This window comes from Rousettus aegyptiacus, unplaced genomic scaffold (assembly GCF_014176215.1).
Source record: "Rousettus aegyptiacus isolate mRouAeg1 unplaced genomic scaffold, mRouAeg1.p scaffold_m13_p_15, whole genome shotgun sequence".
Lineage (NCBI taxonomy): Eukaryota > Metazoa > Chordata > Mammalia > Chiroptera > Pteropodidae > Rousettus > Rousettus aegyptiacus.
The window spans coordinates 10,209,767-10,226,368 of NW_023416290.1; the positions used below are offsets into that span (position 1 = coordinate 10,209,767).

The 16,602-nt window shown below is 37.9% G+C and overlaps 1 protein-coding gene and 1 long non-coding RNA gene across 5 annotated transcripts in view; one reads left to right on the top strand and one right to left on the bottom strand.

Moving 5' to 3' along the window:
- CPA6 (carboxypeptidase A6) overlaps window positions 1-16,602 on the top strand; it is a 224,284-nt gene that overhangs the window by 200,018 nt on the left and 7,664 nt on the right. For both annotated transcript variants that reach the window (XM_016152944.2, XM_016152943.2), the window contains 2 exons: window positions 11,215-11,417; window positions 15,007-15,091. In XM_016152944.2, coding sequence (XP_016008430.2) covers window positions 11,215-11,417; window positions 15,007-15,091 — 288 coding nt within the window. The remainder of the gene's footprint in view (window positions 1-11,214; window positions 11,418-15,006; window positions 15,092-16,602) is intronic.
- The window catches only part of LOC107514827, a 110,187-nt gene that overhangs the window by 61,122 nt on the left and 32,463 nt on the right, over window positions 1-16,602 (bottom strand). The gene's annotated exons all lie outside the window — the stretch shown is intronic.

The following is a 16,602-nucleotide window of genomic DNA, read 5'->3' on the forward strand; positions in this document are numbered from 1 at the left end:
ACCAAGATTTGTTATACAAGAGCAGAAGCAGATTTGGGAGAGGGTTGGAGGAACCTTAGGCAGGGAGAGAAATTTTTATATAAGAAAAAGTATGTTCTGAGAATTAACCAATTTGCTTGCCAACTGTTTTAGATTGCAATCCATTCTTGGAGACTGCCTCTAAGACCAAAAACAATTCTATCATACAACTTCTATCGCTAAATGTTATCCTCACATCCTTAGAATAGACTCTAAGGATGTTAAGGAAAAATAAATATGTAATTAAATTGGAATTTTTTTTTCTTCTGGACTGGAATCATAAACTGTCAATGCTATAACGAATCTTAGCAATCATTTTCTGGCCAACGCTTCTCAGCTTTTTTCCCCCACTACCAATACCCAGTCGATGAGTTGAGCAAACACTCGTGGTTACTTCCAAGCACAGACACTCTGATTCATCCTTTTTCTCCCCCATTACAAGAGTATATTAGAACAAATTAAGGGTTATTCTCAGAATAACAACCATTTTTTTAGTTAAATAAGTGTGTAACGTGTGACTAGCTACCGTGAGACACCCCCCACAACCAATAGCAACACATTGTCACAATACCAGATGAGAACCATGGCTTTGGGTCCCTAATCCATGCACGACAAACACATCCAGAGCAGTGGCGTGCCTGTCACCGAGTTCATTAGTACAGTTCTGAGCGAAGCCCTGTTTTGTGATTTCTCAGTCCACTGCTGCTTCCAATATGCTACCTTCCTCCATTCCTTCTCTAAAGTCTGCCTCCAATCTCATTTTACCATCCAGAAGGACAAAGGCTCAGAGAAGCAACAAAGCCTTTTTTTTTTTCTTTTTAAGCAAAATCGTGTTTTTTCATGTTCCGTCCATCTCGAGTCCCACAGAGCCTCTTTGCCATTACCATGTCCCCAGGGCTCCTCATTCCCCCTGCTCTGTCCCTCCTCCATGCTGCTGCATGCACTTAGCCTGCACCGCACGCTTCACAATTGTATTATATCCACATTGCCTTGTCCTCTAATTTCCTCATATGCGCATCTCTTGTCTCCCTTCTAGATTTATGAGGGCCTTATAGAGCTTTCGCATCTCGGTACTCAAAAACTAAAGAGGTGATGTATGGTATGGAAGCTAAACTGCTGAGATGTTCAGAACAGAGATGTATGCTGTTTTATTTGACAAGGCGGAAATCCCTCCTCTCTGCAGTGCAGAGATCTGTTATATATTCTTCAGTTGTTCCACATGTGAAGATGAGAAAGAGAATTTTGTCTCAGCTTCAGAAACAATGTATTGGCTCCCGTAAACTACGGAAAACCAAAACACCTTTAGATTCTCATGCTCCTAAAACCTAAAGGTTTAGGTTTGATGTTACTTATTCCTTTCCCCTTTGAAATCTATTTTAACATTGTTTCCTGGATACTGAATCCTTTTTTTTTTTTTTTTTTTTTTTTGGTGTTTTTTACTTGTGTCCTTGAAATGCTATGTCTGATGCTTTCACTTTCTGCTATCTTGATCTTTACAGTCCAGCAGGTATTTCTGATCAGAATCTGTGTGATTGAGGCAAGATATGGACAGGACTCTTCAAATTGTGTGTCTAACACAGCTACTGAAAATCCCAAAGAGACTTATTGTTCAATAATGTTTGTGAGCTGTTCCCTTGCATTTTAGTAAAGCCTGGATAATGCTCCCCAAAGGCTATAAATAAAATTAGGTCGTTTTAGTGGCTTTCTTTCCACCTGAATTAATTTACTTCCATTGTAGAGGCCCTGCTACTCAGATTGTTTTTATTTTTTAAAGACAGGGTTGGTATAGGAGATGAGTAAGGCAAAAATTCAGAGAAAAACACAGGCAGAAAGAATTGTGAATGTGATATCCCATTCTGCTAAATCAATACCTAATCTGCGGTAAGTAACGCTGGCAGGATGCCAATCCATAAAATAAACCATAAAATGCTATAGCATACATATTCCAGTGTCTGTTATGCTTCTCAGGCAAACGGCATTAAATCGAGGGATGGCCCCTCTTCAAAGTATACAGTTTAGCTTACGCATGATAATTGTGAATGAAAATGTTTTTTTTCATTTTATTATGTGCCCAGTATTGGTCAAACACTGTGCTAGGCCCAATACTAGGGAAATAGGTATGCATACAATCTTAACACAAGATACTAAATTTTATGACGAACACAGGTAAAGGATGTTATGGACAAATGTAGAAGAGGCACCTAACCAAACCTAGGGCCGTTAGAGACGATGCCCCAAGGTAGTGACAACTGAACTGAGCACCGAAGGACAAGGATAACCAGAATGTGAAGAGATGTTTCTGACAGAAGGGAACATGTGCAGCCATAAAGGCGAAGGGGTGTACAATCTCGGGAAACGGCCAATAGTTTAGGAGGAGTAAAGGTAGAAGGCGTAAGGCAGACTAGTAGAAGTTTGAAATTTGTCCAGAAGGCAGGCACTGAAGGGCGTTAAGCAGCAAAGCAATAAAATCAGATTTAAGTTTTTAGAAGATTACGATGCCATTGTTGAGAAGGCTGACGTCAAGGTATGCCAGGCCGGAGGTAGGAAACTATTCTGACAATGTAAGTCAGGGTCTGAACTTTGCTGGTGGAACTAGGCAAAAAGAGATTTAGCAGATCGGATCAAGAGAATTTGCAATCCAACCCAAGGGAGGGGAGAGACAGAAGAAAACCTCCGGGGTGTTCCACCTAATTTTCTGATTTAGGCCGCTAGATGAATGTGGAAAACATAGGTTAAGAAACACAGCAAGAGATCAGTGTGCTGGAAAGAAAAAGATGATTTCATCTAGGGACATCTGGAGCCTTCAGAGCCTCGAAGACCAGCAGCAGATGGAGATGTCTCGAGGCTACCGACATAGAGGAATTTGAAGCTAGAGATAGACATTCAGGATTCATTGACTCGCCTACTCAAGACTTTTGCTCCAGTAACTAACTACCCCATCTCTTTGTTCTGTTGTCGGGTGGATTGGTTGGTTTAGAATGTTTGTTCTCTACTGGATTTTCCTCTTCAGCATAAAAGCATGTTATTCTCCCACCTGAAAAAAAATCCTCTCGTCTTCACTTCTTCTACCAACTCCTGCCCCATTTCTTTGTTCCTTCTTAATTCCTCTTTGCTTGATCATTTCATTTCAGTCTATTCTTTTTATTATTTTTAATTAATCAATTTTGCTCCTCTCCTCCCCAAACTCTTTTCATTGGAACGCTCGGGGTTCAGTCATTCGGTCCCCAACTTTTTCTCTTCTCTCTACACATTCATTCCTTTAGATACCTCATCCTTTACCATATACATGTCTATGACTCCAAAATGTATATCTTCAGCCCAAAATGTTCTCTTAAAATCCTCTTTATAACATCTACTTACTGTCTCCACTGCGGTAGCTAATAACCATCTCAAACTCAAATGATGTCAGTCCTCAGCAGAAAAGTGTTGCAGTGGCTAACCATTTCATTCACCCAAAGGACATAAAACAGCCTACAAAACCTCGTATGATTTGGGCCCCCACCGATTGTCCGATCTCATCTATTTCTACCCTCCCCTCAACACTTGGCTCCATCCACACTGGCCAGGCACACCCTAGGCCTGCCTCGGAGCCTTTGCATTAGCTCTTCCCTCTGCCTAAAACACTCTCCCCCAGATGCTATGGCTGACTCTCTGCATTCTTCAAGTCTGCTCGAAAGTTAGTTTCTGAGAATAACCTTCATCACACTCTTATAATTGCAACCCACTTCCCCAAAATTCCTGATCTTTCTTAAACTATTCTACCCTTTTCTCTTTTCCATAGTACTTTTATAATACACAGTGTCATTCACTTATTCCCTGTATTTATTGTTTATTGTCTCTTTCGACTCCTAGCATTGTCACTAGAATGTAAGCCCTATAAGGCAGAAGAAACCTTTGTTCTGTTCATTAATGTATCCCCGTGTATAGGACATGGTACGTGCGTAGTAAATACTTGTTGAATAAATGGAAATAGTTGAAGAAGCCATATTCATTATAGAGAGAAATAACAGAAGAAAATGGACTAAGGGCAGAACAATTACATACTCCTCCTTTTAAGGGACTCACAGAGGAAGAGGATTGAGAAGAACAGAACAGAGTGGTTGGAAGGAAAATATAAGGGAACAGTGTGTCCAAAGCCAAGGGAGGAGAATATTTTAAGCAGGAGGTCAAGCTCTGTGGAAAGCAGGGTAGGGAGAGCCCCCGGGCCCTCCCGAAGCCACTTCCCCTCTCCCCTGCTTTGCCGGCAAGCCGATGCCTTTCAGGCCTCCTCTCCACATACCTGTGCTCTCTCTGCATCTTACACAAAACCTTCCTGTTGTAAACAGTCCTCTTCAGTTACAAATATCTCTGCATTCACTCTTTGGAAGAAAGCTCACCAGTACCAATTACAGTTTTTATACAGTAAGAGGAAATTTAATGGCCCTATTTTCGCTAAGACTTGTTTAAAGTTTACTCATGAAGCGATCACTCTGTGTTCTGTTGGGGCCAAGGGAGGATTTGTACCTATGTGCATAAACAATTCGGGGCTCATCACCTGTATACAAGAACTTTTTAAGTACCTCATTTCCTTTCTGAAACTGTTAACATGTGTTAAAATACTTATAACTTCGGGAAAGCTCAGAGCTGAAGATTTGGAATTATTCAAGAAATGTTTAGGTAACAGAATATTGTCATGGACTAACAGGCTTTTTGAAGGTATCGTTGTTGTTGTTGTTGTTGTTGTTGTTGCCCTTGTATGTCCTCAGCATTCCATGGAGGTGAACTGGGTTTAGTTGTCTAATCAAAGAAATAGTCCAGTACAATAATTAAGGTTCAAGTACCTTCTCTGAGCGGGGTAACATCCACCTATTCATTCAGCAACATTTAAAGAATAGTGAGGACATCCACTTCCCTAAGTACTTGGAAAGGAGAGTCCATATAAATAACTACGGTACAAGTGCCACCGGATTTACAGCCAGACACAGTCATCTCTAGAACTATCGTATATTCTATACCTAGCCATTCTTCCCACCATATGTTGGATCTGTCCCAGCTATGCTAGTATAGGATGTTATAAAAACCTCAAATCTACCCAGAGAGGATTGGTGTTGGCTGGATGTCATATGGAAGCTGAGGGTAAGGCTAGTAGTCTCGAGTCAACAGGGGTATCTCACTGAGGCTATATAGCTATAATATACTCACCACCTGCATCTTGACCTACAGCCCTGGTTGCTACCTATTCCAAAAGGAATGAATAGCACTGGCCCTATTTTCAGTACCAACTAATTCTCTCTCTTGCTGCTCAATCTTGAAGGAAAAGAATCATTAAGCTCAGTTTTTCTCTCTTTATAAAGGATAAAAGACAGCAAATCCACCCTTTGTTAGTTGAAAAACAATGAAGTCCCTAGCCTCTGAAATTCAGGAGTAGCTTAGAAGTAGTTGCAATCTACAGAGAGAATAAGAATAAGAATACTAAAGAATTAAATGCCTTCCTTGATACTTTGAACAAAGCAAGTAATTTATCTTTAGCAACTTAGAATGTTTAGTTATTTAGAAAAGGGTCTAATTTTCTAAGGAGATGTCACTAGAGCTGCTACTCATTATCCTAAATATTTGGTAAGCATATAGCTTTAAAAAAAAAAAAAAAGTTACCAGAACACTATGTTTATATAGTATGTCACACTGAATATAAAATTTGCTCAATGGGTCATATTTTTATTTTGATAGCACATAAGTCTCCAAAATGAAGTTTAAAGAGATAGCTTGGGAAACTTATTCCCAGTTATATTTGATGGAGTTGGGGGCTGAAGACAGGAAGGCAGAGGATGGGAGGAACTCTGGTGACATCATCAAGTGACTTCGGTCGTGGTCTGAAAGGACCATTTGAAAACCAGTTACCAATTCACAATAACAATAGCAACACAACAATAAAGATAACATACTAAAGAAAAAAATGTTAAAATACAAATGTAGAATAAGAAACGAGATCTAAGCAAATGGAATGACATCACACGTCCTTGGACTGGGTGACTCGCCACAGTAATATCCTCCCCAAAACCAGTATAAACTGAATGTAGTCATAATTAGAATCTCAGTAGGGTGTTTCATTTTGTTTTCTGCTCTTGGGAATTAATAAAATGATCATAAAGTTTATAAGAAAAAATTAATAGACCCTAAAAAGCCAATAAAACTGTGAAAAAGAAGAACAGTAAAGGGAACTTGTCTGGCCTGATATCGGAGCACACTTTAATGCTACTATAGGCTGACAGGATAACAATATGAAAATAGACTAAAAGGTCGGAAGAGAACAGAGAATCCAGAAATAGATCCACAAATGCAGACTTTAATATACGACCAAGGTAGTGTTTCAATTCAGTGAAAAAATGACAGAATATGTAATAAATGATGCTGACAGAATTGGCTAGCCATATAGAAAAACCGAAGGTATAACCATGTGTTACATACGTATAAAAATAAATTCAGAAGAATTAAAGACTTAAATGGAAACTTCTTAAAAGAAAAACTATCAATTATCTATAACTTCTAAGAACAGGGAAAACTTTCTTAACCAAGACAGGAAACCCAAAAGCCATGTAAAAAGAAAAGACAGTGATTATATAAAATGTTAACATCCAAAATTATAAAGAGTTGCCATAAACGATTGAATAGAAAAATTAAACTTGAAGATAAAAGGCAATACAGATGTCAGACAAGTATCTACACAAAGCTCTTTGATACACAGGTAAGAAAAAGATAAACAGCCCTAGAGAGAATAACGTGAATTGCTTAGGACGCGAGTAAGCAATTTAGAGAAGAGTCCAGTTAAAAACAAACATATCAACTGATGCTCAGAAATTCTTGCAGAAAGGAAGGAAAATTAAATTCTTGCTGTCAAACTGGCACAAATCAAATGTGACAAACTTGTGAGGTACCGTGATTAGAGATTAAGGGGGAATGGCACTCTTACACGCTGCTGTGGGTGTATAAACAGTAACAATCTTAGTAAGCAATCTGGCAAAAATCTGAGAATTCAAAATACAATTCTTTTAAAACTTTAAAATTTTGAATCGTGTGAATTTAACACCTACCCAAAAATATATATATATACATATATATATTTTTTAATATAACCTTCAACCCAGTGTCCTATTCCTACAAATATTTTCCATAGAAACAAAAGGACACACATTTGAGAATAAGTGTACTACGATCTTTATCGCAATATTGTTTCTCTCAGGTCAGTAATAATGTAGAGAAGGAGGGAGGGGAAGGGGAGAGGGAGGGATGGGGAGAGAAAGAAGAGAAAGGGAGAGAATTCCCAGCAATAGGCAAGTGGGAGACTAAATTATAACTGTGATAAAATAGAACTTATAAGAATGAATTCAAGTTGATGTGGAGGACGTTCCACAAAATATTACTAAAGTAACTAACAAGTGGCAAAAAGCTATATGATTATGGTCTTGTTCTATGACCAAAAAATAGCTCCTATATAAATGAATGTATATCTGTCTCTTTATATAAAAATACATACATGGATGGATACATAAATACATATATACAGTTACATGTGTGTGTATGTTTACAAACTATCTTAACAACTATACTCCTTAACATGGGTTACCTGGGGTTAGTTGACAGTGGGAGATGCAAGCAAAAAATAAATTTTAAAAAAGACTACAACAATTCAAAAAGAATGAGTCTATTTATGTGAAATTTGAAAGAGATAAAAGAAAAACATTGAAAATGAAAAAATAACCACTGAATTTATGTGACAATTACTGACTTTCCCAGATACTGCTTACTAAAGGACCCAGCTGCTTCTGTCAGTCAAATCAATTTCCATAGAGGCCAGTTGCTGCAAAATGTGAAATATAACCAAACTTGCAAATCTTTTCTGTTTTTATTTTCCTCTAAAAAACTTTTAAAATTTCCCCTTTTAAAAAATAATTTTTAAATGATCAGGGAAATGCAAGTTCAAGTCACAATGAGATATCACTTTGCACCTGTCAGAATGTCTATCATCAATGAATTAAATAACACATGTTGGTGAGGATGTGGAGAAAAGGGAACCCTCGTACACTGTCGGTGAAATTGCAAATTGGTACAGCCACTATAGAAAATAGTATGGAGGTGACTCAAAAAATTAAAAATAGAGCTGACATATGATCCAGCAATCCCACTTCTGGGCATTCATTTGAAGAAAACAGACACTAATTCAAAAAGATATATGCACGCCAATGTTCATTGAAGCGTTACTTTAAGTAGCCAAGATATAGAAGCAACCTAGGTGTTCGCTGCCAGGTGAATGAATATAGAACAACACTCAGCCATAAAAAAGAATGACACGTTGCCATTTGTGACAACATGGATAGTTCTAGAAAGTATTATGCTAAGGGAAATAAGTCAGACAAAAACAAATACCATTTTAGGAGGTACAAACTTGCAGTTATAAAATAAATAAATCATGAGAATGTAATGCACAGAATAGGAAAAATAGTCAATCACGTCATAACTTTGCACAGTAAGAGTTACTAACTAGACTTACCTTAGTGATCACTTCATAAGATATATATGTTGCATCACTATGTTGTACACCTGGAACTAATGTTAACTATACTTTAACAGAAAAAATAAAACATGACATATCTACTTGTACTTTTTTTTCTGTAGACATATTGCAGAATCGTCTTTTTCTATATGACAATATCAATTTTGTTGGCAAGTTTAATCTGTTAGGATTTTTCGTAATCACTGCTACATTAACAGTTATTTCTGCCATCTTAATTCCTGTTCTGTTTTTAAATATCCTTTTCTCTTACTATTTTCCATTGAATGGATCAAAGTTACTTATGCTGGCTGTGAAGTTTGTGCTCTATTTTTCTTCTCCGGTGGTTATTCCTAACTTATTAAAACCCAAGCTTAGGTTTGTTTTTCTCTATCAATTTCTAAATTTAATCGATAATTATATCTCCCTTGCAAATGACACCAATCACTTCACATGCTTTTAATAATTCTGGTTCCCCACCCTGCAGCGGTTCGTTATACTCTGGAATTTGAACCAGATTACTATACATTTTCTTCCTTTGGACATTCCTCATTTAGACAACAGATCATACTGAGTTGATTACTCTCCAGTAGTTCTCATATAGAGTACCTTCTTTGGCGTTGTTCATTGTTTTGTTGGAATACTTTCTCCAAGGGTGTTTTCAAATTATGTCTGTGTATAGTATGACTTTTGAGGCCTTTTGTGCCAGAGAACATCTTGATTTCATTCTCACATTTCAATGAGAGTTCAGCTAGATATAAAGGTCTAGATTCAATTTTTTTTTTTAATTCTTTGGAAATATTACTCCAGTGTTGCTATTAAAATGGTAGATGTGACTAATTCTTGCTCCTTTATAGATGACCTGCTTCTTTCCCTCTGGAATTGTTTTCTTTAATTTCATCCAAGGATGTCAGTATCGATATTTTCTCTTCTCTTGTTTGGTACACAATAAGTACATTCAATCTTTTTCTAATTGTGGGGAAATTTCAATTAGCATTTCTTCAAATATTTGACTCTATTTTTTTCTCTTTTATGGCTCCTAATAATCAGATATTGACACTTATTCTATTTTTTAACCCCTTTAATTTTTCTCTCATTTTCTAGTTCTTTGTTTCTTCTTGATGCCTTCTGGGAATGTTTTGAAATCCACTCCATCTCATCAATTCACTCATCAACTGTATTCATTCAACCCAGACATTAAGTTTTTTTTTTAATTTCTATTTTATCTGATTAGTTCTTTTTAATTTCTATTATAACTTCTTGGCCCTGTTTAATGTTTTTGCAATGCCCTCCTCTATACCCTTGAGAATATTAGGATTACTGTAAAGTCTTGTTTCTCTGGCTCATTAGTTCTGGTCTCTCTAGAATTAGTTGTTCAGTTTGTGATCTCTCCTTCCCAATGCTTTACATCAGTGTTCTTCAAATATCTCTTTATTTTTCCTGTTCCTTTGGAGGATCAGCTATAGTTCACATGCTGAGCTCTCAGTTCCGTCCATATCCCACTTGCTTCTGAGACATCTCCAGAATGAGACTCAAAGGAGAAAAACCGCAATTGCTAGAAGTTCCCCTTCTTAACACTCCTACATCATTAACTGGACTTAAGATCCTCAAGATTTAGTCTGATTTAGTTTCTTTTCATGTTCAGTAGCATTAGACTATGTCACAGGATCATCAAACATTTTCCATTTGTTTATGGAAAGAAATAATTTTCTAGGCACATGAGAGGGATAATAATGGCACAGAATGGCAAATAATAACGGAAAATGTAATAATTTCTGAAATTTCTTGGAACCTTAACACTTTGTGATGTTATAGTGAATCTTATTTTCCTTCCTCCCCTTCATAGACCCTTATGATGTAATTTCTTAATTCAAAAATTATTAAAATTTAATCTTGAGGATTTCTTAACTGAACCATATCTTACCACCAAGATAACCGGAGAGGCTTTTTACAAAACCAGTTTGGATATTTCTGATCTAAAAATGTAGTGAGAATTGGTTTGACACGTTCAATGGAACTACTTCTGTCTTGTCTCCATGTTCTTGATGGAAATGAAATACAAATATTGATATTTGTATCTTACCAGATACCTGTACAGATGTCTAGCCTCTTCTATTGATCTAACACTCACTAATTCAAAAATGTTTGTTGAAAACTTGCCATACGATTGTTCTGGTTGCCAGGTGCCCAGCAAGAAAGACACAGTCCCTGCAGTCACGAGCATTAGAGTCTAACAGAGAATCCAGATTGAATGTAGGTTCTGTCAGGGCAGAAATTTTTTGTGTGTTGTCTGCGAGTGTATTCCAGGCACCTAGAACAGTGTAAATATTGTTTGAATGTTAAGTGAGTAAATATTTAACACTAATTACAAGTGTGGGGAGCATTATGGAGGGAAAGTACAGATGTTGTGGGGTACCTGCTCTAGGGGATTGTACAGAATTAGTTCTCTTTAGAGAGGTTCATGCAGGCTCAGTTAACCAATCAGTACCTCTTTGCTATTCAGGCCACCCTCCTATTATGTATGTAGGCTTCAACCTACATTGATTTCTGTAAATGAGAAGTTAGACAAATTGCTTAACAATACTATATGTTTATAGAAATAAAAGAAAAATCAGAGATCTGTGTTTCTTGCTTCTTGTCTGCCCATGCCCATTTTCTTTTCTAACTTGCAGATGAAGGAGCATCTATGCACCCTTGCGATGATACCTACTGTGGACCTTTCCCGGAATCTGAGCCAGAAGTGAAAGCCGTAGCTAATTTCCTTCGAAAACATAGAAAGCACATTAAGGCTTACCTCTCGTTCCACGCCTATGCTCAGATGTTGCTGTATCCCTATTCCTACAAATACGCAACAATTCCCAATTTTAGCTGTGTGGTAAGTATTTGACCTTGTACATGTGTGTTGGGCTTCACGCTTCTTTTCTAATGCTAAGATGGTTCTAAGGAGTAATGATAAAGCGAATACATATTGTGTTTATTCTAATAAGCATTTTATAGATCTTAACTCATTTTTTCATAATCAGATAAGGTAGAAATCTATTATCCCCATTTTACAGATGAGAAAACTGACACCTAGAAAAATTAAATAGACTACAAACACACAGCTCCTAAGTGTCATAGCAAGATTCAGCCCCAAATCTTGCTCTAGTAATGTTGTTTTTAACCATTGTGCTATGTTGCCTCTCAAATGCAATCATTCCAAATCTATTTACATTCTTACCACAGGTCACACAGAAAATGTCAGGATGGATTTGATTAGTATTACAGCTTTGGTCACATGTGCAGGGCTGTGATTAACTTTATTGAGTAAATAACTGCTCATAAATTATGGTCTGACTCTCATTAATTAAAAGCAAGTTTTAATTTATAAGCACTATTTGCTTAATGCTACTAAGTCTCTGGGCACGTATCTTACAAGGTAGTGGTAAGAATGAACAGCCTTTCAGGCATAAGATTACCCGAACATGAAAAAGCAGTGTTCCTTTCTCTCTTCATCTCAGAAACTCAACAAGCTATCCACTGTAGGCATAATTCCTTGTAAAGTGGGCCTGGTTCAGAACCTACAGTAGCTCGAGGCCTACCAAGTTCAAGACCAGGCCAAACTAAGATCCAGTGAGGAAGCGAGGCAGAGGGAGCAGTGATCATGAGAAGGCACAGGAGGGCTTTGGGGTTGCTGCTGACTGTCTGTGCCTTTACCCGGCTGCTGTTTTCATGAGTGTGTGCAATCAGTGATCATTCTCTGGACTTTAAATTTGTATTCTCTTCTGTATGTATATTAGACTTGAATGTTTAGAAGTTTCATAAAAGAGAAGCATCCATTTCTCCCTCTACCTGAACTCTAAATCCTGTACCAGTTGCCTGAGGTTGCAGGAAATCCTGATCTGTCCAGGATTAGAAGGGATGGGGAAGATGAGGAGGTCAGGAGATGGCCTGAGAGAAGACTTATATTCTGTCCAAAAGAACTTTGTTCTTGGCCTTCCAAGCAAGAATTCTGAGCAAATTCTCTCCCTTGAGTAATATTATGAATGCAATAGTTCTATTTGACAGTGCTATTCTTCGGCTGCTCTGTTGGTCAAACAGGATGTTTGTTGGTGGGTGGTGGTAGTGGTGACCTAGCATCCTAACCATGCGCATCACGATGTTTCTATAGGCAAATGCTTAGCCCTTTCTAAATTGGGTGCAGCGTCTATTTATAGTCTCACAACAGATTATATAGGGTATATGATATAGTAAAACTATTACATGAGAAGGTTCTTCATATTTTGAATTTATCTTTCCACCAAGAGTTAAGCCTATTTTCTTTTTGTCTCAGCTGGGAGGATGTGGTATAAAGAGTAGATTAGTTGTTCACAGCCAAGGATAGATTTGCCTCCCAAGGGATATTGGACAATGTCGAAGACATTTTTGATTGTCACAACAGGGCTGGGAGATGCTATTGACATCTGGTGGGTAGAGGCCAAGGATGCTGCTAAACGTCTTGTGATGCACGGGGCAGCCTCCCACAGCAAAGAATTATTCAGTCCAAACTCTCAGTAGTGCCACTGTCGAGAAATCCTGTTAGTGAGTTACATATAAATCATTCAAACCAGGATTATAATTCTCTAGGTCGTCTCTGAGTGTTAACAAAAGACAATTAAATTCTATTAAAATTGTTCAAAAACATTCCATCCATATGTAGGAGTCTGTGTTTCTGCTAACATTTTTTAGGTCATTCATTAAGTTGCTTTGAATATGGAAATAAAAAATATTCTCCTTAGCTGAGGTCCGATAAGTGAAGCCAGGGTCCTTTAGGACAATTGGAAAGAGAAAGCAAGGAGAAAAGAGAAAGTACTTAAGCCCTCTCAAATAGGTGTCTAGCTGTGCCACCCAGGAAAGTAATCTTCAGGAAATGTGCTGAAGTTTCCACTTTCTGTGGAAAGATCATATCTAAACCTCTTATCTATATGCAACTATGCTGAATGGCAGAAATGCAGTGAGCTGAAAAGGCTAAACCTCCACACACGTTTTGTGTAAACAGGCAAAGTGGAGATATATTGTTTTTTTCTTAATGGATTTTTTCCCCCTTGGGTTTAGTCATCTGTAATAATGAGGAACAAAAGTCTCTTCACTAGCAGAATGCAATAATCTTCTAAATGTAGAAATATCTGCCCTCGCCATGGGATATTTGTGACCATTGAATAAGATGTTAGAATCTTAAAACATTCTCCATATTATGGATACCTCATAATAGGTGTTTACATCCCTTTTATGCTGGCTCCTGAGAGGAGACTACCATCACCAGTGAGATCAATAATAAACTGTCTGTCTGCCAGGTTCTGGAGCCTGGTCCCTGAACATCCACGAGGGGTGGCATTTGCTGCAAATGCTGCTTTATGCATCCCTGAGGCGAATGAAGGCAGCAAGTGGAAGCTGGGTCCAACACACAGCTCCACGTCATCTGGAGTGCCTCAACTGATGTTTTAAATTATTTATAGGCTAATTGAAATGGGATCGTTGTACACTGGTTTCCACATACTTCTTTTCCTCTCACTGGTCATACAATACTTCTCTAACTCCTTGTTGAAACGAGTGTTTTTATGCCATTTGAAAATGTTTTCGAGGATAGTCCCTATCATTCTAGCTCATGTTAGAATGTTTACCATTTTTGTGTTTTGATCACGTCGAGCGTTTTAGTATTGGTGGGAAGAGTTCCACCTCAGAATTTCTACGTCTTCGCACCACCTGGCTGAGCAATGTCAGGCGTACGTTACCTTAGCAGTCATGGAGCATGCTGAAATTGTTCCCGTTCCCAGTGGAGATGAACATGAGAGAAGTCATTCTTACTAAATTAGGCTTCTTAATTGATCCAAATGTGTTTTAAATACCATGTACACAAACACTGAAGTGGGTACTTAAGGATCAATAAGATTATGTTGATACTCTTACAGATCTATGCTTATTCAACATTCATGCAAGAAATATTGATTAAGCATCTGTTATATACAGGCTCATGGCTAAATACTGCATATGTGGCTAGGAATGAAACTGACGTGGATCCTGCCCTGTCAAGCATTTTGTAATTTATGGAAATATGTGTCTGAACTAAAAATAAGAGGACAGAACCCCACATCAGCATCAGGCGATATGAGTACTTATACACTTATCCCAACTCAACCCCTCCTTGCTGTAGAACCCCAGCCCGCCCATTTAACCTTGATGAGCCTTCCTTTTCTCACCTGTAAAATAGGAATGTCACTGATCACTGGCTTGTTATGAGGATCAAATGAAATGTGTTCTAAAACATATTGTAAAATGCAGCACGTGACAAAAAGTAACAGAACAATATTATTAAATATAGCTATTAACTAATGTGCCCATCGTTGTTCTTCAATTGATGACTGACGAGGCTCAAATAACATGCCAGTGTTTCCAAGGATTTCGATGCAGTGATGTAAGTGATATAATTTCTCTATTTTCCCTCACAGGAATCTGCAGCTTATAAAGCTGTGAATGCACTTCGGTCGGTATACGGGGTACGGTATAGATATGGACCTGCCTCCAGCACATTGTGTAGGTTTCCTGTGTACATTGTGTTAAGAGTCATCTCTTGAACCAATATCCTATATAATTACTTTCCTTTAAAAAAGAGAAAGTGTGTTCCACCCTAAAGTGGAATTTTTGACTACCAAATTAGCCAAGGAAAATGAAGGGAGTTTATCTCTGATTAGTTTTTTTGACAGAAATCACTGCACACACTTAAATAAATTCTAAGCAGAGAATATTCTAGGCATGTAGCAATGACTACGAAGTTGAATTGAGATTTTATGACAGTAGAAAGTACCAAAATGGTCTCCTTAAGCAATTGTAACTACTGTAAGCATGGAAATGGGCCTTGAGATGATAATGAAGTAATGTTTCAGCCTGAAAATAGCTTCCCTTTTATTCCTTTCCATTCTTGTTATGAAATTCTGTTTCTTACATAACACCTTCAGCTGAATTTCTCCTTAAAAGGCAATTAAAATATTTTTTATTTTATATGAAATAAAGAACGACTAAGTATATGGAAAGAACTTGCACAAAAAAAAATCAGGAGACATGGATCCTGCTCCTAATTCTGTCACTAGATATAATCCTAGCCAAGATATTAATTCTGGGCTTCATCTGCAACTGTTCAATGAGCATTTGGACTGGATCATGTCGCAGGGCCTTTCAAATTCTAAAATTCATTGACTACACGTTTTGGAAAATCTAGTGAGAAATCATAAATATCTGAAGGTCTATATATGCATGTTAAGGTATCACACACACAGGTTATATGTATATGTACAGATAGTGAGATCCAATTATGCTTTTCAGTGAAGTAGCAGATTTCCCCTGATGTCTTTAATCTACCCATCATTATATTCCTAACTACTTTCTTCAGCCTTCAGAAGAAAAGCTTGGTTTGTCAATTATCGATGCTTATCAAATAAGTTAATCCTAATAATGAGAACGTCCTAAGAATCTGAACTTTTTTCAAACTCCAGGATCATTGGTCTAATGCTGATCTTTTTAGAACAATTTTTCAATAGAGCCACCATGAAAAGGGAAATATATTAAAAAGTCGCATTACCAACTTTTGGTCAAGGTAGCAGAGTAGGAAATCCCCACTCTGAGGATTTCCCGAAACCCTGCCCCACTCAATTCACATACCAGCTGAAACCTCTTCCACTAGTTATTCTTCACAAATGGCCACTGAGGCCTGGGCTACAGATTTTCCTAAAATTTCTCAAAGGTCAACAGACCCCAAATAAGCAGCAGATGGCTTCAGCATGCCCTGTGCCTCTTGCTAAGCAGCTCCTAGCCTGACGCTACTGGCAGCCAGCCTCAGTTTACAGCATAGCATCTCCCAAACACCTCCAAGCCCAGTATAGGCAACGATCAACCATAGGTCACTTTATGACTCCTACCAGGTGTTTGTGGGCCAGGCATAGGCAGCAGCTGACCTGGGCCTGCACCAAAGCCCCTCTCAACACACACAATGCCAACTTCAGACCACACCAGAGAACAACCTGATTAGCTCCGCAAATGACACACCTAAA